Raw genomic sequence first — 23,676 nt, forward strand, 5'->3', positions numbered from 1 at the left:
CCTCTTGGCGTTATAGTACTTTCTTGACCTCTGCCATGTAAAAACATAAATTTTTATCCCCAACACTTTTTTCATTTTAATCAATGATTTGCCCAAACTTCTCCCCTTATCAGTTAGTTTTCAATGTTGGCAGCTAAACGGCGACCGCCACCTTGACAATTGAACCTTTTTTCCTTGGAAATTAAAAGGATGTTGCCGTTTCTTTGTGGGGTTTTTATGGGGGTGTGATATGTGAGAGTGGTGGGGGAGTACTATACAAATAGGCACATAAGAAAGACAGCTCCTGTCTGTGCGCGGTTGGAATAACAAAACGTCCACCCCCACCTGAACTACCTTTTCACACTATATCCTGTATAGCCCCCCAGTTCAAGGGTTCGCGTTTATTCCGCAGGATATATCCATCCGTAGGCTTCAGTTTCTTCGCTTTCCATTGGCATTTTGGTCACATACACAAACACACATAAAAAGGCGAGGCAGCAACTAACACCCACGCAGCACATAAGTGCGAGCGAGAGGCCCGCGAATCCCCAAATGTGTAAAGAAGTAAACTAATTGCTGCGCGTGCTGCAGCGCCAAACAAAAGCTCTGTTCCTTTCTCTTTCTGTCGCTGCGAAGTACATAAACGCAGTCAGATGGGTTACAGACGGGTGAGCGAACGAGATGGCACTAAGGCAAGCACGTTTGCCAACGGGCACGTACATTCAGCCATCTCTTTCAGGCGGCTCCTGCTATCTCGCTTGCTCTGCCGTTGAGTATGCGGCTCATTTGGTATGCGCACTATGTCGATTCCGATTCGACGCCGTGTCACGTCCCGCCCATTTGCACGCACACACACCCGCCCCCCATTGTGTGTACAGTGTGTGCATGTGTGTGCTCGGCGGAGTTGGGTAGTGGTGTGTGTGCGGAGAGCGTGAGGCTGCTTAAAATGCTACTGGCGCTGCTCGCACATGACTCTGCCGGCGGTCAGGTGCTGCTCACCCACACAGACACGCATCCAACACGGCCAACACGGACACAGACAAACTTACAGGCCCTAAAACATCAGGGTGACTCTAATTTGTTGAGCAGTAACTATTCTCAACACAAGTTTTTTTTTTTTAATTTTAGTAAATAATGTTTGGTTCTGCATTTTCTATTTCATTTTAAATTTTTTGATGATAAAAGTAAGCCAAATCGCAGCTAAGGAAGCCTAAGTAATTGGACATTTTCAATGATTATTGTTAAACTGAGCTAAAGCTAAGCTTTCAGGTTAAGAATTTTTATAGCTTAGTAAATTTCCGGAAGACCCCTTCAAATAGTTTAGTAAGCGAAATACTTTTGTTTAAACTTCTTACCATAGAAATTTAAAAAAAATATTTTAACGGGTCGAAAATAAGAAATCCTTATTTTTTGGTTACCTTAATGCCCGCAAGCACTTGGCGCCGTTGCTTCGTTGTTTTTCTGTCTTCGAGTCACCCCCAAAAATTGGGTGTGCCCTCTCGCTCGCTCGCTGGCTAGCCCCCTCTCGCTCGCTCTCTCTGCCTCTCTCTCAGTGCCTTTTTGCCCTGCTTTGGTTTTGTTCGGTGACGTGAACGTGACTCTGGATTATTCTGCACGTACTCGTCGCCAGCGACGGACGTACCGCATACCGTACTCCGTGCTCCGTGCTCCGAACTCACAGTTCTCCGCATCCGTACTCTGAATTCCGTATTCGGTATTTGGTATTCGGTATTCGGCATTCAGTATTTCGTGTTCAGCGTCATCAGCTGCAGTTTCACGTACGCAGCTCGGCCGTGCAAGTGTGTCCGCATATCCGTGAGGCCATCTCTCTCCCCTACCGCCTACCGCCCACCGCCCACCGGCCATCGCCCACCATCCCTTGAAAGCGGTGCGTGTCCGTAATTGGCAGGTCTCATTCCGGAGAACGTAGAACGCAGAGCCGCACCGTAACCCGCAGCCAGTAACCCGGAGACGTGCCAAGTGCCGGAGATAAATTAACTGGACGCGAACGCGCCTCATTTGAATGCCAATCGATTGACGGCTAGTTTGCCGATGATCCCGATCCGTAGTGCGTGACCCGTACTTTCCTCGCAGGATAACTGAAGACACGTACCACACGTGCGTGTGTGTTTGTGCGACGCGGACAACAAAAGGATGCGGCCTTCAAAACGAGTGTCACGCCCCCTTGAATCCTTGAATCGAAACCGAGTGCAATAACAAGTGATAACAAGTGTGAAAAACAGATAAGAAAACTTTCCCAGAAGCCAAAGGCCTTTAGAAGCCCCGCACAAACCTCGCAATGTTGCCGTACCAGGCGGCCGTGGCCATGGACTACGCCGGATACCAGAGGCAGCCCACGCCAGGACACCCCGGGGGCCACATGGCCACCATGGGCTCCTTGGGCATGCCGGCGGTGCCCTTCACCCACAGCTGGATGGTTCCCACCCAGGACCTCTGCGCCATGCCGCCCTACAACAAAATGCCCGGACACCAGCAGCCGCCCGGACCCGGAATGCACGCCCAGCAACAGCCCCTCGAGCCCGGGTTAGTTAACCTGCGAAAGAGTACCCGTTTTCGATTCCAAGTTTGGGAACATAGTGCTAGGTTTTGCTGGAGAAGTAAAATTGCAAACGGTTCCAATAATCCTCCTAGGCCTCAAAAGAATTCCCTCGATTTTTTGGCTAGCTAAAAAACTTCCTATATTAATTATTTAACTTGAACTGATATGTCATATCATATCATAAGTTACATATCAAAATTAACGTAGGGCACTCGCAGAGTCCGTGCGAGCCCAAACAAAAAACCTCGCCTTCATTGTGCACATTTTGAGGGCTCTTAAATTTATTTTAATGCGCTCATCACAGGCTTGAAACTTCGTTTTGTGTAGCTTTATTGGAGCCGCGCGCGGCTTCTGGCTCTCAACACACACAATACACACAACACACTCGACTCGGCTTTGGCTTTGGCTTAAGTTTTAGCCTGAATCTCAGAGCCGCGTCTTCGGCTCCGACTTGGAGATTCGTATCTCAGCCGAAAGCGTCGTCGTCTTGGCCATAAAAATATTTTGATAATTAAAAAGAAACCCCGACTCGGGCTTTGCCACGGGCCAAGCCAGTTTTCCCTCAGCCACTTGCTTTTTGTTTAAACATCCAAACATCCGAACAGCTCACAGCAACAACATTTTTAATTAGTTGTGTTGAAATTGCGTTTAGTGAGATGTCAGTACCTGCGGTACACGCCGTAAATGCTTTCCTAATAAAATCGCGTGGTTCAAAAAACCCATGCGAGCGAAACCGAAACTGTTTTTCTGCCTCCCTGCGAAGGGGAAAACTCATTTTGGGGTACAAAAAACATTAATCTTGGCCTCGTCAATATCGAAATGCCATTCAAATGAGGCGGGGAGGGGTGACGATGTGTCCGATGAGCCGGAGGTGTTGCCTTGACAAATGATGTGCGGTCTCGATTTTAATTTCGCACGAAATTCGCCACTGTCTAACGGGCGAACAAATTGCCTGTCATTAGCGAAAATTGCCTAAATCGAGGAAATTGCTGCCTTGCCAAAAATGAATTTTAACAAATCGTCCCATTGTATTTGTTTTTCTTTTAAAAAAATTGTTTTTGAATTTGTTCTTGGTATGCTAAATATTTATTGGAATTGTCCACTATCAAGGGAAGAGCGCTGTTTTTACTATAAATAAAACTCTCCTTAACCATTGTGTAATTGTAAAGCTGGGTGAAAAATCCGCCAATCTTAATCTTATCAAAAATCCTTTGAGCAACTCTTTTCCACTTGATTGGCGCGGTTGTGCAAATATTTTTATATATCCCAGATGCAATTTGATTAGCGGCTTAATGCCGAAATTAAGGGATCCCGAAGAACATAAGCGGCTTACTGCGGTCAGAAAAGAAAGCAGGGAAAGTCATCGAATTTTCCTTTCTCCCTTTGTAGGTCCTTTGGTTCGCACAAGAAAAACATAAGGATAAAGGTTAAGAAGTGTGGCCTAGAGGCCTTTTGTTGAGGTAGAAATAGTTTCGGGTCCCGTTATTGCTTTATCACTCCTGTCGCTCTTTGTGAGAGTTTCCATAAGATATGGCCAGGACACAGCGGGAATGTCCTTGTGAAGTCCTTACGTAATCGCAGTTCAAGGAAAACACACAAAATATTACCCCAGTTTTCTAATAAGAATTAAAATACGTTTGTTTTCTGTTTGAGGATGGTTTGATCTGGGCTTTAGTAAAAGTTTGCCTTTGGAAATGCCTCTCCGAATCAATATGCACTTCTCGCTTCGCGTAGCGCACAAAGATTTCACTGCAGGTCAAAACAACACTCGCAACATTAACAGCAACAACAAAGAAGTTGTCAACAAACGTAAATTATGAAGACTTGAAGCCAAGTTTTCTGACGAAGATGCTCTCAGAGATGGCCGCCTGCAGATAGCGGAACCGCAGAAGGTTGAGCAGATCCATATCCATGTCCACAAAGCCCGACCCGAAAGCAGGCAGCCTTACAGGCAGACTTACGGATCCGAGCGAGAAGCGGCGGCCTTTAGAGAGTGAATGCGCTGCAAGTTTAGTGAATGAAGAGTTGCGTTTAGGGGAAATAACGAGATCCCATCTCGGGGAGGCGGCTCTTTCACAGAGATCCGAAGATGTGCAGGGAAGCAGTAATGAAAACATCAGGGAAAGACGCAAGACTCGCTGGGAAAAACTCTCTCACACAATGGGGCTTTGGGAAATCTTGCAACAAATGGGCTGCCATTTGTCCAGCGACAAACTGTCTGACCGACTATTGTCCAACTATTCGAGGACCGAAACCGAAACCTATTTCCCGCTGAAAGGCTGACAAATGTCGGGCAATTAGTTTGGCCTGACACCATTCCATCACAAAGCCGTGGCTTGGCCAAACAAATGGCCGAAAACGCGGTGCTGACAGGTGCGAATGGTGAGGAGAGTCGTCTTTCGGACCGATCCTCTAGCCATTCGTCAGTGTCTACTTATGTAAACTGATTGATTCGCGTCTCCCTCTTCTATTCTACTATTGAGTGAGTGTCTCATGGCTGGAATTATCTTCTCTTTGACAGCATCCTGGAACTGCGCAAGGAGAAGTCGAGGGACGCGGCGAGATCGCGTCGCGGGAAGGAGAACTACGAGTTCTACGAGCTGGCCAAGATGCTCCCGCTGCCGGCAGCCATCACCAGTCAGCTGGACAAGGCCTCCATCATAAGACTGACCATCAGCTACCTGAAGCTGAGGGACTTCTCCGGACACGGCGATCCGCCATGGACTCGGGAGGCCTCCAGCAGCAGTAAGCTTAAAAGTAAGTAGCGTCTTTAGTTCATTCCATGGGTGTTGGTATAAAGAAATTTCATTAAAAGAGAAGTACAGGGGAAAGTCGTAGGTAAGGGCTTTAATCAGAGATGACTATGTGTATTTAATAGCTTAGCCAACAATTCAACATAGTTCCAAGAACAGCAGACAGTGATTTCCATATCGAAGTCATTGGAAACCAATCAGTCACTTTAATGGGGCCTTCTGAAATTCCACAAACTGTCACAGAGCCTCACGCCGGTTGCCCCTCGCCTTTGCCCACAAATCGGAGACCAAAATGGTCGCGCATGCGCAACAAATAAAAATAAATTGCGCCTAATAACGATATTTTATGCAAATCCGGCTAAAGCCCAAAACAAAACTTAAAAACAGTTGACAAAGTCAACGAGTAATTGTTGCTTTCCGAGCTAGCTGGCCAACAAAATTTTTTAAGGTGCGTACGAGCATAATTTCTGTCGTAGAAATAAAGTTTTGATTTCACTTAAGGCGAAGCTGGCTGCTCGCTCCTCACGAAATATAGGCAAATGAGTTTCCTGCTTTCGGTTTTAATTGCCGCCCAATCGACCGCTTCCCCTGTCTCTTTCTGGCCAATAACGATCGAAAATGGCCGACAATATGGCGGACGTCTTGCGTCAAATGCAAATGAGCGATCGGAAATTTCTCTGCCTTTCGTCCACACATAGACACTCCAAGTGGTCCGAGCAATGATATTTAATAATACAGAATATAGTATTAGACAAATTAAAAAATGCAGATCAAAATCTTCTTTCTTTAACAAATTCAACAAGTGTCTAATCGGAACCCCTTAAAGTTGGCGAGTTTGTCGACACTTGGCCTCGCATTAAGTTTAGCATTGAAAGCAAAGCACAGAAGTTATTGCCAGTGACTCCAAGCCGCTATATAACCGGGCTGTATCCATCCACACCATTCCCCATTCGCCAGTCAGCCACGTCATGCTCCGACGACGTTGACAATGCATTGTCACGTCAAGTGAAAAAGGCATTCCACGACGACAGCCCACGACTCTTGGCCAGGTTTCGTTCGGGTTCAGACAGTATTCAAAAGCTGCCAACTGGCAACGGGCTACTGCTACTGCACTTACAGAAAATATCAGGGGTAAAAGGGGTTTTTTTTAACGATATTGTCTATATTATCTGTCGAAAATAGGTGCATATCTGGTATTCTAATGATATCACACACCGATTCTAGGCATCTATCAAAAATCAAGCTAAACAAGTTGAAATTTAATTGAGAAAATAAATTAGGCCCATTGAACAATGTTTTCTCTGCGTGCTGGCACTCGCACAGTGGCAGAGTGGCGGAGTGGAAACGTGGAAACGGACAGAGCCAAAAGGCGAGGGCCATCAAAAAGCCAAAAAGGTAGTCAAGGCACTAAAAAATAATCCAAAATCAATGGGGCGTTATGTATGGGAGGCGGCGGAGTGGCCGTAACGCCTTCATCCATTCAATTGGATTATTATGCGAAACTAAACCCAGAAAAGTTGTAGAGAAACCGGAGAAGCCATGGGTCTTGGTTTGGGAGAGAAGGAGCAACAAGCTGCGGGGCAATAAAAAGCACTTCAATTTGACCCACAGCCGCAGAAAAAAGAGCGTAGAAGTGGAAGTATTTGTTGGATGGCGGGGTGTTTCAGTGGGTGGTTCAGGGGGAAGGTCATTAAGGCCGGACCGCAGCCACATATGGCCATGTCCGAGCGGAAGCGGAAACTGTTTGCCAACTTAGCGCGTCGCCCACTGGAGAATCCGCTGGGGATTTGAGGGGCCGGAATAAAGGGCGATTTGCACTTGTGCGAATTATGACTGGCCGGTCGGTCAGTCGTCCATAATCGTAAAATTCTATAATTGAATTAAATAAATAAGCTGGCGAGGCGAGGACCTCAGCTGAGAAAATATTGAATGCCCGCTCTCATATTTACGATGCCCTGCGGTTGTTGTTGTTGTTGTCTGTTGTTCTGGGGGCAGGGGTGCATCACTTATGAGTTGGGTCAAGAGCATGGACGTGGCTGAGTGGGGGGTGAGTCACACACGAACCTTGATGGGCAAACTATTGCTTTTCTGCAAATTTATTTGTTTTCACAGGGAGCTAGTTGAATCAGTCAGTTAAGGTAATAACGTATTTGAAACAATGTGAATAACTATTTCAACATTTTTCCAACAATAAATTTTATCTCGATTTAGTTTTTATTTGTGTTGCGATGCATTTGCATACTTTCCAACCACCGCCGCTCAACTTTCTCCTCTCCTCTCTCCTTTCTCCGCAGGTGCCGCCATTCGTCGCAGTCCCGCTGTTGATTTGTTCGAGCAACATCAGGGCACCCACATACTGCAGGTGAGATTATGGTGGCCCTATGAAAGGGACGGCAGTAGGCCCAGAGAAAGAGAGCGCGAGACAGATAGCCCGCGGCCATCTTGTGCATATGATTAAATTCCCGCTTGCGATATGAAGATACAGTGTGAACTTCATGGTGTTCCACCACTGTAGAAATTATTTCCAGAAACGTTAAACGATTGAATACAACTTTAGATTCATGTGTACTTAATACCATTTCCCCCTTGGCTTTTATTCCCTGCAGTCTTTGGACGGATTCGCCTTGGCTGTGGCGGCAGACGGACGATTCCTGTACATCTCCGAGACGGTGTCCATCTACCTGGGCCTCTCGCAAGTGGAGATGACGGGCAGCAGCATCTTCGACTACATCCACCAGGCGGACCACTCGGAGATCGCCGAGCAGCTGGGCCTGAGCCTCACGAGCGGCGGCGGCGGCGGCGGAGGAGGCGGCAGCTCGAGCAGCGGCGGCGGAGGCGGCGGAGCGGGAGTGGGCATGGCCTCGCCCACTTCCGGGGCCTCCGACGACGGCAGTGGAACTCACGGTACGAACAATCCCGACGGTGAGTCAAGTCCGAGTTGTCGAAGGACCAGGAGCGGGCAGAAAACCTGGTGCAGGGTGGGATTCGGATTCGAATACGTTTTCCAAAAGAAAACGCAGAAATCTTTTGAAATCGAAGAAGAAATTCGTACTAAAAAATCACAAGATTTCTGTTAAACAATTCAAAACAGTGTTGTCCGCTCAAGAGAGTTTTGTCCGCTCAAGAGAATATTGTCCGCTCAAGAGAGTTTTGTCCGCTCAAGAGAGATTTTTAGTATGAGAAGACCAAAGCTAATCTGAAACCCTTTCTGTTCTTGCAGTCGCCGCCTCGATGACCCAAGCCTCGACGAGTGGCTACAAGGGCTACGACCGGAGCTTCTGCATCCGGATGAAGTCCACGCTGACCAAACGCGGCTGTCACTTCAAGTCCTCCGGCTATCGGGTGAGTTCCCACACCCTTACTTTCTATCCTCCCAAGAACCTTTCCTTATTTCTTTTCGTTTGAGTTCTGTATTGTTTTTATTTACTTGCCCACGTTTTTAGCAGTATTTCTAACTGAACAGTTTTCGGGATTATTGTTTTCAGTTTTCCTTAGTTTTTGGTTTTAGTTAACCTCTTTCGTTGGCCCTAGGAATTGTTTGCTTGTCTAATGTAAGAGTTGCGAGTAGCTGTAAGACTAACCCATAGAAAACGTTTTCGGTTTTCGGTTGTGTTGTGTAACTTGCATTACCTGCATTTCTGCATTTTGTATTACGTATTACCATCCCATCCACTGCTTATCTACAGGCCAGCGATGCAACGAGCAATTGCAACAACGGTAACAATGCTAGTAACAATGCTAAAAACGTTAAGAATCCGGGCTCAAACTATTCGGTACGTATCAATTGAAATCAGTACGTTTGTATGCTAAAATGCTAAAATGCAAGGCAAAATCAAAACCTTATCAAAATTATTTACTGAGGAAATCGCTTTTTAAGTTCCCTTACTACTATTTCGGCCATAATTTTTGTGTTTGCTAAAAAACAACCAAGGCAAAGCCACTGACTGATTTTAGATTGATCAGTATCGAATAAATAGTGCGGAAGCTGCTTCAATCATCCATCCACCGACCAATCATCAATCGCCGCAATCACCACACGCTCTCTACAATATTCTTTATTTTCGTTTGTCATCCACTTTGTATTTTCTAATTTTTACTTCACATTTAAAAAAAGCTTTCAAAGAAAACCAAATTATAGAATAAGCTAGGCTTTATGAGTCACCAGCTTTCAATACTACAAATACACCTTGTATATCATGAAATCTTCAATTACAGTCCATCATTCCACGATATCATTTAAATTTGTTCCAAAAACAGTCATCAAATGAAGAATTCCAATACATATTCTCCCAATATTCTCCCAACATTCTGTTGGGAAATGATTTTGATTTAGTGTTAAATATTCTTTCACAAGAATTCCCTCCTTCACCGCCAAAGAGCAAAGTGTTTTAACTCCCGAACGGAGACTTCGCCCAGAAGTTAGATCCCGAGTCCTAACTGATTCCCGGCTTCCCTTGGAACCTTTGCAGGTGGTCCTGCTGCTGTGCAAGCTGCGTCCCCAGTACACCTTCTCCCACAGCCGCAAGTCGCAGCCGCCGCTCCTCGGAATGGTGGCTCTGGCCATCGCACTGCCTCCGCCGTCGGTCCACGAGATCCGCTTGGAGTGCGACATGTTCGTCACGCGGGTGAACTTTGACCTCCGGGTGGCCCACTGCGAGCCAAGGTAGGTTATCTGATAACTAACTATGTGTTCCCAACTAACGAAGTGGTTTCTTTTTACAAAGGGTGTCTGATCTTCTGGATTACTCGCCTGAGGATCTGGTAAACAAAAGTTTGTACTCACTGTGCCACGCCGAAGATGCGAATCGCCTGCGGAAAAGCCACTCTGATTGTAAGTACCCTCGAATACCTGTAATGATAGGTGGAGAAATCTATTAGAATATGAAAATAATTTAATCATTGTATCTATAAAATTGCAATGAATTCATGTACAATACATTCATGTTTTTGCAATTTGCTCCACTCTTTTTAGTGATCGAGAAGGGTCAGGTGCTGACGGGCTACTACCGACTGATGAACAAGAGCGGAGGCTACACCTGGCTCCAGACCTGCGCCACCGTCGTCTGCAGCACCAAGAACGCGGACGAGCAGAACATCATCTGCGTGAACTACGTGATCAGGTGGGTTTGCCTCGAAGAACAATTAAAAAAACAACACTAACCACTGCACCCCATTGGGCCATTCAACCCTTAGCAATCGGGAGAACGAGAACATGATCCTGGACTGCTGCCAGCTGGAGCCCAGTCCGGACAGCATAAAGCACGAGGAGGGCCTCGGGAACGACAAGAGCAGCGGATCCCCGGGCGGAGACGCCAGCGGCGAGGGCAACTCGCACCTGAGCGCCGGCGACATGAAGCTCAACTCGCCGAAGACCGACGCCGAGGGCCACTCGCACCGCGGAAGGGGACGCAGTGCAGCCGCCTCGCACGGCAGCAGCCTGGCCAGCCTCGCCCTCATCAAGGACAGCCCCACGCCCCTCGGGGTGGAGATTGACGCTGGGGGGTGCTGCCCACCACGGTGGCCACTCCCGTACCGGCGGCTACTCCGAATGGGAGCGCCTCAGGCGGCGCAGGGCAGTCGGGCGGCAAGCGGAAGCGGAAGACCAAGGCCTCGCAGCAGGCGGAGGAGCACCTCCAGGAGCAGGCGATGCCCGAGCAGCCGCTGCCCAAGCTGCCGGCCATGGAGCAGCGGGATCACCGGGATCAGCAGCCCCGCAGCCGCCTGCCCTCCATCGTGGACGAGCAGCCCTCCTCCTCGGCGGCGGACTCGGCGGTCAAGGACCTGGAGCAGGCCATGTCCAAGCACCTGCCCTCGCCCGTCGCCGTCGTCTCGGTGGCTCCGCCCCACAACACTGACTTCAGCGCCGACTCGCTGCTCAAGCAGCAGCAGCAGCAGCAACAGCAGCAGCAGCAGCAGCAGATGGACCCCAACGAGAAGGGCAGCACCATCCAGTGGATCGGCGGATCGCCCTACCAGCAGCCGCCTGCTCCGATGCCCGCCACCGCGCTCCTGCGGCAGCTGTACGCCAACCGGGAGAGCGTGATCCGGGCCACCGCCCGCCAGACGCCCACGGGAGTGGGAGTGGGAGTGGGCGTGGGACCAGGGGTCTTCTACGGGGACCAGCAGACGGGGCCGCTGCCCACGCCGCCGGGGAGCGAGTCCTCGTACGAGAACCAATACCTGCAGCTGCACTCGGCCGCCGCCGGAGGTCATCCCGGCGGGCAGAAGGGCTCCGCGGACGCGTTCACCAATTTAGTGTCCACCTACGGGGGCTACCACAGCTCCATCGACTACCACAACGCCATGACCCCGCCCAGCTCGGTCTCCCCGCGGGACTCCAACCAGCCGGGCAAGGCGGCGCCCGTGCTGGCCTCCAACGGGGGCTACGACTACGCCCCGGACCCTCTGCGCGGCCAGTACGCCACCAGTTCGGGAGAGGTGGTGCCGGCCACGCTGCCGCTGAAGCCGCAGGCCTCCTACACCGCCACGATGCACCCTTCGGCGGGCAGCACCACCACCGAGGGCGGGGTCACCTACAGCAACCTCGACCAGCCGCAGTACTTCGCTCCGCACTCGAGCTTCCACCTCTACCACAAGGGCAGCCCGGCCAGCGGGTGGTACTCCACGCCCTCCTAGGTGGTGGACGACCAGGGGCAGGACCAGTACCACCACCACCACCACCATCAGCAGGAGGGAGCAGTGGGATGCAGTGGCGGCCAGGCGGCGGGGGAGCGGTGGGATTTCGTGGGAGCGCTGGGCAAGGTGGCCAGGATGTTCTTCAGCGCCAGGAAGGGGAATCCGGGGTAGAGGGGGAATGGCTCAACTGGAGGACATTCCCCTCTGGCAATCCTTAAGATTTAGACTAGCGTAAGAGCAAAACTTAAAGCGTTAAAGAAAGCATTCAATGTTGTTAAATAGTTCTTAAGTCTGTAAATTATGAATCCACACACTCCGCACTCGGACACACTGAGACCCAATGAAATTATAGGCAAAAATACTCAAGACGCAATTGATTTAAACGTAAACTAACGAGTAGGCTAAGGATAAGCTTAGTTAAAGTTAAAGATGTAATAAGACTTGCATAGAGTGCCAAGGAAAGGAGACCGAACACAAAACGCTATGAACGAAGAGAGCGAATCAAAGGGAAAACGGCTTGAACTAAAATAGTAAACCCCTCCCAACCAATTGTTATTAATTATTTAACTCAATTGTAATTTTAGCAACGCATAAGCACGCATAACTAAGGTTACCGACTATGATATGTATACATTTATATATTATATATGATACCTAAACATTTTTACAACATATCAAATGCTTCCTCCCGTAGACTTAGGATTACCCTTAACGAGACTCGCTGTAGGATATTCATTTCGATTTGATTCGATCCCCGGCAAGTCGACTCGACTCGATTATTACCTCTAAGAGTTCCGGTTCCGCTAACGTTCGTCTACTTCGTTTCCTCCCTATTGTATATTTAATAAAACGTCTAATAGCTAAACTAAACAAAAAAAAAAACATATGCAAAAGCAAGAAAAAAAAAGGTGTAATTAAATTTTGTAAAAAGCAAAGAAGTTTCTCCCATTAAAGGCTTAAAATATTGAATATGACAATTGCAACGAGTTTCATTCGGAATGGGTTCCATATCTTCCGAGATATTTCCCAGATCGAAGGAGGCATTGTACCAATTTCAAACCACTTTTTACCGGATCGAGTGGCTACTAAATTCCTATTCAGTCTCGCTCCAAGATGCATCGCAAACACCTCTCCCAGCTGCTCTACGGAACGGCGCTCCTCACGGCGATCAAGGTGGTGCCACTGGTGACGCTGCAGCTGCAACTGGGCAAACAGGAACTGCCCTCCGTGACCTTCCGCTACTCGGGCATCCTTTCCAGCGCCGTCGTGTCCCTGGTGCTCACCTCCCTGGCGATGGCCCCCCTCCTGCGGACCTCGAAGCGCATGCGCAAGAGGCAGCCGAGGAAGTACTTCCTGGCCATGCTGCCCTGGATCCTGGTGTGCCTCACCGGGTTCGCGATGAACCTGCGGCTGCAGCTCAAGGCGATCTTCCACGTGGCGAGTGGCAACCGGCCGCAGGGCCTGATCTTCGCCCTGGTCGCCTACTGCGCCATCTTCGGCTTGGCCCTCGAACTGATGCTCCACTGGGTTGTTGTCTACCACCTGATGACCGACGCGATCATCACGAGCTTCTCCAACTGCCGCAACCTGCGACGCGCCACTCTTGGATTGCACTAGGCCTAGGTTTCTAGGTGAAGATCTGATCATGAAGATCTTATATCCAAATAATTCAAGGAACTATTGTCTACCAAACATCTTTGCACGAAATCCTCATCATTTATACAGTTTCACAGGTAAAGTTTTCGGATTTTAATTGTATTTCTTTTCTTGCATTGGTCGCTCTCTTCCGAGGTTTGGCATGTTCACAGGTGGAATGAAACTGAAGTCCAATAAAAAAGCCTTTCCCAGATAATCTTTATACAATGCGTATGTACAAAACAGATTCTTTTAACTCTACGGTGAATATTTACAGAAAGAAAACAAAGAGGATATGCATCATTCCGGTGCATTCCGAGGTCAAAAATTTCACTCCAAAGCTGGAAGACTGGAAGAACATCTTCACGTGATTAGTTACAAAATCAACAAATGGATTTCCTGCAGGACTGATCCCCTGCGTTCCTAAAACTAACAACATTGGTACGATTTGGTATAGAACTCGATACAACTACGCGGCACTTTGTGGGGGTTATTGCACAACCTCCCGCTAAAATATGTACAAAATAGAGGAGCCCCTGCCTACTAGGAGGCCTGCAGGACGTCCGCCTCATCCAGGAGCACCTCCTGGGCAGCGTTTGTACTGGAATGCGCGAGCAGCAGGCTGCTCTCCACCTTGATCTGCGACTGACTCGCCACTGGGACAGCAGCTGGAGCCACTGGAGCGACTATGGCTGAAGCCTCGTGCTTGGCCTGGTGAACCTGCAGCAGGCCTTGGTTGATGCTGGTGAAGCTGCACTGCTCGCACTTGTAGATGATCGAGGAGAGCTCCTGCTCGGGGTGGCGCTTCTGGAGGTGTATCTGCACAGGAGAAAGGAACATTAGGCGCTGCATGGATGCTGCAAACACAGAGATCTAGCGAACCCGAAAGGCGGTGCTCTGGATGGCGCGGAAGTCGCAGTGCGGACAGGAGTAGCGCTTGCGCTCCTTGTGCGTGGCCAGGTGGCGCCGGAAGGCGTTGTGGTCGCTCGTCTCGTGCTCGCAGACGTCGCAGCGGAAGCGCTTCTGCTCCTGGTGGCTCCGCAGGTGGAGCCGCAGGCTGCTCTTCGATCCAAACACGCGCTGGCACTCGGGGCACTCCAGCTGCTCGTTGCGCTCCTTGCACAGGTGCTCCCTCAGGCTCTTCTTCTGCTTGAAGGCCGCTCCGCAGTCCTCGCAGCGATGAGCAACATCCTGCTGCTCCTGCGCCTGCTTACCCATCCCCAGTCCCTGGGTGCGGTGCAGCCGGCGGTGGTTCTTCAGCTGCTTGGTGTTCTTGAAGCCCTTGCCGCACTGCTCGCACTTGTAGTTGCGCTCCTCCGAGTGGATCTTGGCGTGCGTGTTCACCAGCCGCGAGTAGATGGGCGTCTTGAAGCTGCACAGCTGGCAGCAGTAGAGCTCCATGTCGATCTGGTGTGTGCGCCACAGGTGCGTGTGCAAGCAGTTCCAGTTGCTGAACTCCGTCGACCTGCACTCCGGACACACCATCGGCTGGCTGGAGCTCTGGGTGTTGTGGCACCTCCCATGGTACTCCAGGGTGGCCGGCGACTTGAAGCGGAACATGCAGCCCTCCACGAGGCACTTGCCGCCCTCCGGCGCCTGGTTGCCGCTGCCCTGCGGCAGCTTCCTCTTCGACGCCGTTCCGCCCGAGTGCTTGGCTCCGTAGGGCCGTCCGCGTACGGAGGTGCCGCCTCCCAGCAGTGGGGGCTCCACGGCGGCGGGCAGCAGGTTGTTGGCCACGTAGATGCGGGCTGGCTTCTCGGCCGGAGCAGCTGTGGCCTCGGCTGCCAGGGGAACCAGCGGAGGAACGGGCAGGCTGCACAGAGGCGCACTTTGAGCCAGAGGAGTGCTCCCGCCAGAGGAGGAGACGGCCACCAGGGGAGGCACGGCCCCTCCTCCTACCGCTGCCCCTGTGCCCTGTGTGTGTGACTCCTCGGGCGGCGGGAAGAAGTCCTTGACCAGCAGATCCTCGGCAGCGGGAGGCAAGCCCTCCACTTCGCTGGGGGTGGACAGGCCGAGTCCTGCTTCCGGCACCGCCTCCTCCATCCAGGGCCAGCACTCCAGGTCCTCGGCCAGGTCGTAGCCATCCTCGCCGTTCCAACTGTCGCCGATCGAGGGCTGCAGCTCGCCCAGCGGCTGCGGTTGTCCAGCGTCCAGCTGGCGGGCATCCATTTCCAGCGGCGGCTGCTCCACGGGCGGCAGCTCCATCATGGCCATGGCCATCGGCTCCAGGTTGGGCACGATCAGGTGCTCCACCTCGGTGCGGTTCATCAGGTTCAGCTCGTCCACGGTGCGCAGGTGCAGGGTGCCCCTCTGCGGCGCCTTCAGGATGTCCACGTTCTTGATGAAGATCTTCTGCTTGTTGCTGATCGGTGCAGCGGGCGGCGGCAAGTAGTGCTCCAGCTGCACGGGCTGCGGCTCCATCGTCGCGAGGGGGTCACTCAGCGGATGCGGAGGCGGCAAAGGCGGAGGTGGAGGCGGGGTGGCTTCGTCCGCCACAAAATCCACGCCAAAGTCCAGATCCAGGGCACTGAAGCGCGTGTTGTCCAGACCGGAGACCGCTGCTCCGTTGCCATTGAGCACGGAGTCGAAGGGAAAGGCCTCGGAGCACATCTGGGCCAGTGGGGCGAGGCTGGGCTCGAATCCCGGCAGCGGACACGTGGGCGTGAGCAGGGTGTCCGCCTGGAAGACGTCTCCGTCGGCTCCCACAGCTAGACCCACTTGGCCCGGGTCCACTGCCGCCGGGATGCTCCCGTTGAAGCCCATCCCGGGCAGCGCGGAGGGGAGAACCATCGGCTCCTTCAGGATGTCCACGTTGCGGATGTAGATCTTGGGCTGGCGCGGCTTCTCCGGCTCCAGGCCCACGACGGCGGCCTCCAGGAGGCTGTTGTCCGTGACCAGCGGGTGGTTCTGCAGCTGGAAGTCGAAGGGCAGCAGGGCGGGCTCCCTGAGTACGTCCACGCTCTTGATCGATATCTTCTGGCTGGGCTTCTGCGGCGGAGGAGCAGCATTGGCGGCAGGTGCTGGCGGCATGGTCTGCTCGCTGGGCGAGGCACCCACCGCCACTCCTTCCAGCAGGTCCAGTATGTTGCCCGTGGGTCCGCCGTCCGGCATCAAGGGAGGGAAGTCCGGGAGCGGCTCCCTCAGGCAGTCCACGCTCTTGATGAAGATGCGACTCTTGGGTCGGCTTTGGCCGGGCATCTGCGCCTGCCTTTTGGCCTGCGGTTTCCCGCTCAGCAGGGCCAGTGCCTCGCTCTCCTCCATTTGGTGGTCCAGACTGAGGTGCAGGCTGAGCGCATCGCTGCTGTAGAAGATGTTCGAGCAGCCTGCCAGAGAATACGTCAGTAATAAGCCAGCTTCAGCAATCGAAATCAAGATTTCAATGTTTAAAGACTCTTAAGGAACCACTTTTTTTGTTCGAAAAATAAATGAAGTGTACATGCATTTTTTATCACATTTAGGAAACTACTATTTGCCAAGATTCGAATGATTCCTTATGAACTGATCTCTTCTATCCCTTATTGACCTCACCTGGACACTGTCTCCTTTGCTGCTCCAGGACTCCGAAGCAATTGGCCAGATGGAGGTGCTGCTGGAGGCGCACCTGGCAAAGGCTGAGGAACGGGCAGTTGGGACAGCGGAGGATCAGCGGCGGACCATCCTGGACCAGCGCCTTGCCCTCCACACTGGCGCAGCTCGAGTTGCGAGTGGGCGGCGTGGGCGTGGCATTGAGACGCTCCTTCGCCGCCGCCTCCGCCAGTTCCGATTTGATCAGCTCCGCCTCCGATTTGATTTCGGCCGTGCGCCGGCGAAAGGCGTTGTTGCGGAAGCTCTTCTCCGGCTGCTGCAGGTCCGTGGTGTGGATCTGGACGAACGGAATGCCCGGATTGGGTTGGGAGTCCCCCGGCGCATCTGGGGATCTAATCCCGCCATCCGGAAGCCACACAGATGTCCCAGAGGCATTGGCATTGGTCGCAGAGGTGGACGGGGGGCCAGCTCCCGCTCCGATGACCAGTTCGTCGTCGAAGAAGCCTCCGAAGTTGGAGTCCTGCTCCAACGAGTGCACCGGCGTGGAAAGCGACAGATCCTGGTGCGGATGCGGATGCGGGTGGGTGTGCGAATGCGGATGCGGATGCGACAGCGGGAGCAAGTGCAGCTGGAAGACACACGGCGTGTTTTTCTGGCCAGAGGAACTCGCAGGTTGCTCACCTGGTTGCCGCCGTAGAATCCCGAATAGGCCGCATCACTCATCGTGGCTTCCGGACTATCCTGGCTCTGATGGCCGGTCTCCGGATTCCGATTCCAGGTCTACTGTTGTCTGGGGCACAAGCCTTCTAATTCCGCATCACAATTTACATTACGCAGACAAAAACTTTTGATCACAAAACACTGATAGCAAAACAGCTGTTGCCGTGCTAAGTGTGGCAGCGCTGCTGCCAGAAACGTATTAGGTCACACTGCCGCGTCATGTTTTGTCGTACGTAACATGCCTAATTAATTTAATAGTTTAAGAAAACAACGTATTTAAACTAAAAAAAATTATTACAAAGACGATATGATATTTAAGTTTTTAACTTAATGATTTAGTTTAATTAAACATAGCCAAACAATATATAAAAGTTTCGCATGCCGAAAATACTGAAAGGTTATCGAAGTTATCGAATTTGTCGAACGTTTACCACCACTAGCGGCAACTACCAAAAAATAGCGGACTTTCGTGAATCTAAGTGAACAATTGCAAAAATTCTTAATTTCAGACGACGAGCACATAAATAAGCACACAAAATGCCTCGAATTATGATAAAGGGCGGCGTGTGGCGCAACACGGAGGTAATTACCAATCAGATTGTCCATTTACAGCTCCGCTTACATGAGTTCCCCTTTTTCAGGATGAGATCCTCAAGGCGGCGGTGATGAAATATGGCAAAAACCAGTGGAGCCGCATTGCCTCCCTGCTGCACAGGAAGTCGGCCAAGCAATGCAAGGCCAGGTGGTACGAGTGGCTGGATCCCAGCATCAAGAAGACCGAATGGTCGCGCGAGGAGGACGAGAAGCTGCTCCACTTGGCCAAGCTGATGCCCACGCAGTGGCGCACCATTGCCCCGATAATCGGGAGAACGGCAGCCCAGTGCCTGGAGCGCTACGAGTACTTGCTGTAAGTAGTGTAAAGTCATCTGTGACATGAACCCCAGTACTAATCCATCCCCCACAGCGATCAGGCGCAACGCAAGGAGGATGGCGAGGACACCATGGACGATCCGCGCAAGCTGAAGCCCGGCGAGATCGACCCCAATCCAGAGACGAAGCCGGCGCGACCCGACCCCAAGGACATGGACGAGGACGAGCTGGAGATGCTGTCCGAGGCACGCGCCCGCCTGGCCAACACGCAGGGCAAGAAGGCGAAGCGCAAGGCGCGCGAGAAGCAGCTGGAGGAGGCCCGCCGCCTGGCCACGCTCCAGAAGCGACGGGAGCTGCGTGCCGCCGGTATTGGCAGCGGGAACCGCAAGCGCATCAAGGGCATCGACTACAACGCGGAGATTCCCTTCGAGAAGCGGCCCGCCCTGGGCTTCTACGACACCTCCGAGGAGCACCTGCAGAAGAACGAGCCGGACTTCAACAAGATGCGGCAGCAGGACCTGGACGGAGAGCTCCGCTCCGAGAAGGAGGAGCGCGAGCGCAAGCGCGACAAGCAGAAGCTGAAGCAGCGCAAGGAGAACGAGGTGCCCACGGCCATGCTGCAGAACATGGAGCCGGAGCGGAAGCGCTCCAAACTCGTTCTGCCCACGCCGCAGATCTCGGACATGGAGCTGCAGCAGGTGGTCAAGCTGGGCCGCGCCAGCGAGATGGCCAAGGAGATAGCCGGCGAGAGCGGGATCGAAACGACGGACGCCCTGCTGGCCGACTACTCCATCACGCCCCAGGTGGCGGCCACTCCGCGGACCCCGGCCCCGTACACGGACCGCATCATGCAGGAGGCCCAGAACATGATGGCCCTCACCCACACGGAGACGCCGCTCAAGGGCGGCCTCAACACGCCGCTGCACGAGTCCGACTTCTCCGGCGTGCTGCCCAAGGCGGCGGCCATAGCCACGCCAAACACGGTGATTGCCACGCCGTTCAGGACTCAGCGCGAGGGCGGAGCAGCCACTCCCGGCGGCTTCCTGACGCCCTCCTCGGGCGCCCTGGTTCCGGTGAAGGGTGCTGCGGGAGCCACCCAAAATACCCCCGCCTACGTGCGGGACAAGCTGAGCATCAACCCCGAGGAGAGCATGGGCGTCACCGAGACCCCCCGCCCTGTACAAGAACTACCAGAAGCAGCTGAAGTCCACTCTGCGCGAGGGGCTGTCCACGCTGCCCGCTCCCAGGAACGACTACGAGATCGTGGTGCCCGAGCAGGAGGACAGCGAGGCGATGGAGACCAGCTCGGAGCCGGCTGTCGAGGACCAGGCGGACGTGGACGCCCGGCTGCTGGCCGAGCAGGAGGCGCGCCGCAAGCGGGAGCTGGAGAAGCGCTCGCAGGTGATCCAGCGCAGCCTGCCGCGCCCCACGGAGGTGAACACCAAGATCCTGCGCCCGCAGTCCGAGAAGCAGAACCTCACGGAGCAGCAGCAAGCCGAGGAGCTGATCAAGCACGAGATGATCACCATGCAGCGTGAGTACCTCTAAAATACTTTATAAGTATTTAAAGCTTAACACTATTCCTGCCGCAGTTTACGACTCTGTAAAGGATCCGGTGCCGGGACAGTCGCAGCACAAGCTGGAGCAGCTGCAGAGCTACTTCAAGGCGAACCCCTACGAGGACATCTCGCAGCAGGAGCTGGCCAGGGCCAAGCAGATGCTCGCCGAGGAGATGGAGGTGGTGAAGGAGCGCATGTCACACGGCGAGCTGCCCCTCGACGTCTACGCCCAGGTGTGGCAGGAGTGCCTCGGCCAGGTGCTCTACCTGCCCTCGCAGCACCGCTACACCCGCGCCAACCTGGCCAGCAAGAAGGACCGGCTGGAGTCGGCCGAGAAGCGGCTGGAGACGAACCGCCGCCACATGGCGAAGGAGGCCAAGCGGTGCGGCAAGATCGAGAAGAAGCTCAAGATCCTCACCGGCGGCTACCAGGCGCGCGCCCAGGTGCTGATCAAGCAGCTGCAGGACACCTACGGCCAGATTGAGCAGAACTCCGTCTCGCTGTCCACGTTCCGCTTCCTGGGCGAGCAGGAGGCCATCGCGGTGCCGCGCCGCCTCGAGTCGCTGCAGGAGGACGTGCGCCGGCAGATGGACCGCGAGAAGGAGCTGCAGCAGAAGTACGCCAGCCTGGTGGAGGAGCGCGAGTCCCTCTACTCGCAGATCGAGCAGATAACGGGCGTGAGGCCCACGGCCCAGCAGCTCCTGCCCGAGCGGGAAACATAGAATATAATCCTAATCCGCGATTTAAACACTCAAGTCAGCTCTAATTTAGAATAAAATATCACACAGAATACCTAACCGAACACCCAGATTGGATTTGGATTTGGATCCCTCCTAGATTAGTGGCCGTACTTCTGGTAGACCCACTCCTTGTTGTCCAGCGGGCAGACGAGCCGCGTCTTCAGCCAGCGCGCGATGCAGTGGTAGTGGAAGGCGTGGTTGCACTCGCCCCAGGCCACCGTGCACTCGTCCTGGTTGGCGTTCGGGTCCGCCTGGCACTCGATGCACAGGTTCATGATGTGGTTGCGGCAGATGGCGCAGTTCTCCACCGCCACGTCCCACGACCACAGCGCGTGCGCCACCCACTTCTTCACCACGAAGCGCTCCCCTCGCGCCATCCCCTGGCCACCAACTGATCCGCCTGCTGCTCCCCCCGCCGCTCCACTGCAGGACGCCTCGTCGTCGTTGAAGTCCAGGTCGTGGAAGTCCTCCGTCTCCTCGACCTCCGCCTCGTCGGCCATCGTGTCTGCCACTCGAAATGTGAAATTTTTGTACTTTCCCCCAAATATGTGCTCCGCTTCGAACACGGAATCGATTTAAGCCCCACATCCCCAACTTGACATGATAGGAAAAGAGAGGATTCAGGATCTAACTGGGCAGTGGCATGGCCAGCTGAATAGCTAAGTCACTTGGCTTAGAAAAAATGTTGATAAAACAGAAGAGAAAACGAAACAAAATACATAGTTGTAGTTCTTTACGGATTCGTTGGTCGTAGGTTTTGAGCCAAGATGGTCAACATGGTCAAATCAGTGAAAATGCATCTAGCCATAAACAGAAACTCTTCAGAACTTTTAGAGGTATGCAACATTACGAATTAAGAGCGTGTTGTTCGAGCTCTGGTGTTTTCGTAGAAGATCTTTGAGGTTCTCCATTTCAAGAGTGCAAAATAAAACCCGTAACGTTTTATATATATCTATATATTTTTATATATATCTACATTTATAGAAATAGAACCTAACTTGTATTAATAAGGAGGAATATCCAAGTCAACTTAAGAAGAATTAAAGAATGTCATCAAGAACGTCATCAAGCCATTAATGACATTGTCATTAATGGGTTTTCCATTTCCTATGGAAAATGATTCCAACTAGCAGTATGATTTTACAAATAACGTTTGGAATGGAATTCCTTAGACGGTCTGATCGGTTTGGGGAAGGCTCTTTGCCATTCTCAGGTGCTTCTTGCCGATGAGGTGCTGCTGCAAGGTGGTCGAGTGGTTCATCGTCATGTTGCACGGCTGGCAGAAGTACTGTCCGGCTGGAGTGCGGTACATGGCCAGATCCACGGGATCCAGTTTCTCGGGCAGCCGCGGCACTTCCGCAGGGCAGGCGTCCGCAGATCCTGGATCCTGGAGCCCCGCAGTCTTCATGTTCCGCTGGTGCCTGGCTCCCGCCAAGTGGGTCTGCATCTGGGGGGCGGAGGTGACCACTATTTTGCACAGGCTGCAGCTCCGCTCCTTGTCCTCCGCCTGGGCCTGGCCCACCAGGGGCACATCCTCCGAGGAGGCGTTCTCCTCTTTCTGCAGGAACCGAGTCCCGATGCCATAACGTCCATCGGAAGGAGTCGCTCCTTGCCCCTCGAAGTTACCGCCCGCGCGAATCCACTTGGATCCATTCTGGGCTCCTGCGCCCGATTGCTTGGCCAGGCGCTGCTCCAGCAACTTGTGCTTCCTGCCCAGGTAGTGCTGGCGGGCGTGCATGGAGGAGGTGAGGTCCAGGTCGCAGAGGTCGCAGTGGAAGGCGTTGGGCCCGATGGGTCCCTGCTTGGCCAGCCGCTTCACCGGAGGAGCCTGCAGACCCGCCTCCGTGTAGTTCTTCGCCAGCCAGGCGCTGATGTGCCGGTCGTGGGCCTTGGACTCGTAGTGGTCGCGGGCGCACTTCCTCGAGGTCATCTGCACCTTGCAGAGCTCGCAGTTCAGGGCTCCGATCAGCCGGTTCAGCTCCTCCGGATAGCTCTCGTCGCGTCCGGGAAACAGGACCAGCTTGTTGTCCGCCTCCCCGGAATCCCCATCCCCTTGTTTGGCCTTCCGCTTCATGGGCTTCGGGGATGGGTTACCGGGATCAGAGCTTCCTGCTTGCTTGCCCGGTGCCACCAGGCGATTGCCGGTTACGATTTCCGGCGCTGGTGGAGATTCGTTCCGGATGCCTTCTGTGGCAGCGCGCGGAGCTGCTCCCGTCGCCAAGTGCGGGATGTGGAAGCTGCTCAGGAATTCCGGGGAGCTCATGTCGCGACTGAAATCGAAATCTATAGCCCAAGCAAAGCTAGAGATGGCAGCTCAAAACTCACGCATGCGCAGAACCTCCCAAATTCAAAGGAAATTCTTCCATTTAAAAAATAAATAACGGTTTTAGGATAGAAATTCATAAATCGATCCACTAACTGCACAAAAATCTCCTGGTTCATACACTCTTTCTTTGAGCAAAGAAGATAAATATCGAAAAGAAAGGATAAGGATTTTGATATTAATCAAAAACAGACTTTTCCAAGCACCTTTTAAATTAATGAAGGGGAGAATGCCTTTAAGAAACCCATGTAAACATTTTACCGATACCAAACTATCATCTCTAGGAAAACTTTGTATTAGCGCTCTTATTTAAAAGCATGAGCTGTTTGGTTTTCAGATAAGAGCAATCATGATTGAATGTTTTGAAATCGCTGTT

At 52.6% G+C, this 23,676-nt stretch overlaps 6 protein-coding genes and 1 long non-coding RNA gene across 8 annotated transcripts in view; 3 read left to right on the forward strand and 4 right to left on the reverse strand.

The window, feature by feature from the left end:
* Nucleotides 1-23,676, reverse strand: part of LOC108099002 — a 259,141-nt gene that overhangs the window by 52,042 nt on the left and 183,423 nt on the right. For both annotated transcript variants that reach the window (XR_001771897.2, XR_001771896.2), the window contains exon 3: nt 10,076-10,141. This is a non-coding gene — a long non-coding RNA (uncharacterized LOC108099002). The remainder of the gene's footprint in view (nt 1-10,075; nt 10,142-23,676) is intronic.
* On the forward strand, nt 1,577-12,296 carry LOC108098984 (protein trachealess). Its single transcript, XM_017202200.2, is given in 11 exon segments — nt 1,577-2,523; nt 5,061-5,296; nt 7,587-7,654; nt 7,899-8,214; nt 8,513-8,634; nt 8,979-9,065; nt 9,762-9,955; nt 10,017-10,123; nt 10,265-10,412; nt 10,486-10,789; nt 10,792-12,296. Coding segments are annotated over 11 exon segments (2,964 nt in total). The 5' UTR covers nt 1,577-2,278; the 3' UTR covers nt 11,929-12,296.
* On the forward strand, nt 12,970-13,780 carry LOC108098996. Its single transcript, XM_017202228.2, has 2 exons — nt 12,970-13,661; nt 13,720-13,780. Exon 1 carries the CDS (start codon nt 13,042-13,044, stop codon nt 13,543-13,545), a length of 504 nt encoding a protein of 167 aa, XP_017057717.1. The 5' UTR covers nt 12,970-13,041; the 3' UTR covers nt 13,546-13,661; nt 13,720-13,780.
* On the reverse strand, nt 13,766-17,971 carry LOC108098983 (methyl-CpG-binding domain protein 6). Its single transcript, XM_017202199.2, has 4 exons — nt 17,770-17,971; nt 17,092-17,716; nt 14,446-16,886; nt 13,766-14,382 (listed from the first exon to the last, which is right to left on the reverse strand). Exons 1-4 carry the CDS (start codon nt 17,809-17,811, stop codon nt 14,107-14,109), a joined length of 3,384 nt encoding a protein of 1,127 aa, XP_017057688.1. The 5' UTR covers nt 17,812-17,971; the 3' UTR covers nt 13,766-14,106.
* Nucleotides 18,241-21,039, forward strand: LOC108098988 (cell division cycle 5-like protein). Its single transcript, XM_017202211.1, is given in 5 exon segments — nt 18,241-18,390; nt 18,450-18,715; nt 18,773-19,847; nt 19,849-20,212; nt 20,271-21,039. Coding segments are annotated over 5 exon segments (2,439 nt in total). The 5' UTR covers nt 18,241-18,345; the 3' UTR covers nt 20,960-21,039.
* On the reverse strand, nt 20,980-21,602 carry LOC108098999 (RING-box protein 1B). The gene has a single exon (XM_017202230.2). It carries the CDS (start codon nt 21,475-21,477, stop codon nt 21,076-21,078), a length of 402 nt encoding a protein of 133 aa, XP_017057719.1. The 5' UTR covers nt 21,478-21,602; the 3' UTR covers nt 20,980-21,075.
* Nucleotides 21,915-23,309, reverse strand: LOC108098994 (zinc finger protein 346). The gene has a single exon (XM_017202226.2). It carries the CDS (start codon nt 23,238-23,240, stop codon nt 22,146-22,148), a length of 1,095 nt encoding a protein of 364 aa, XP_017057715.1. The 5' UTR covers nt 23,241-23,309; the 3' UTR covers nt 21,915-22,145.

Source organism: Drosophila ficusphila, unplaced genomic scaffold (assembly GCF_018152265.1).
Source record: "Drosophila ficusphila isolate 14025-0441.05 unplaced genomic scaffold, ASM1815226v1 contig_288, whole genome shotgun sequence".
Lineage (NCBI taxonomy): Eukaryota > Metazoa > Arthropoda > Insecta > Diptera > Drosophilidae > Drosophila > Drosophila ficusphila.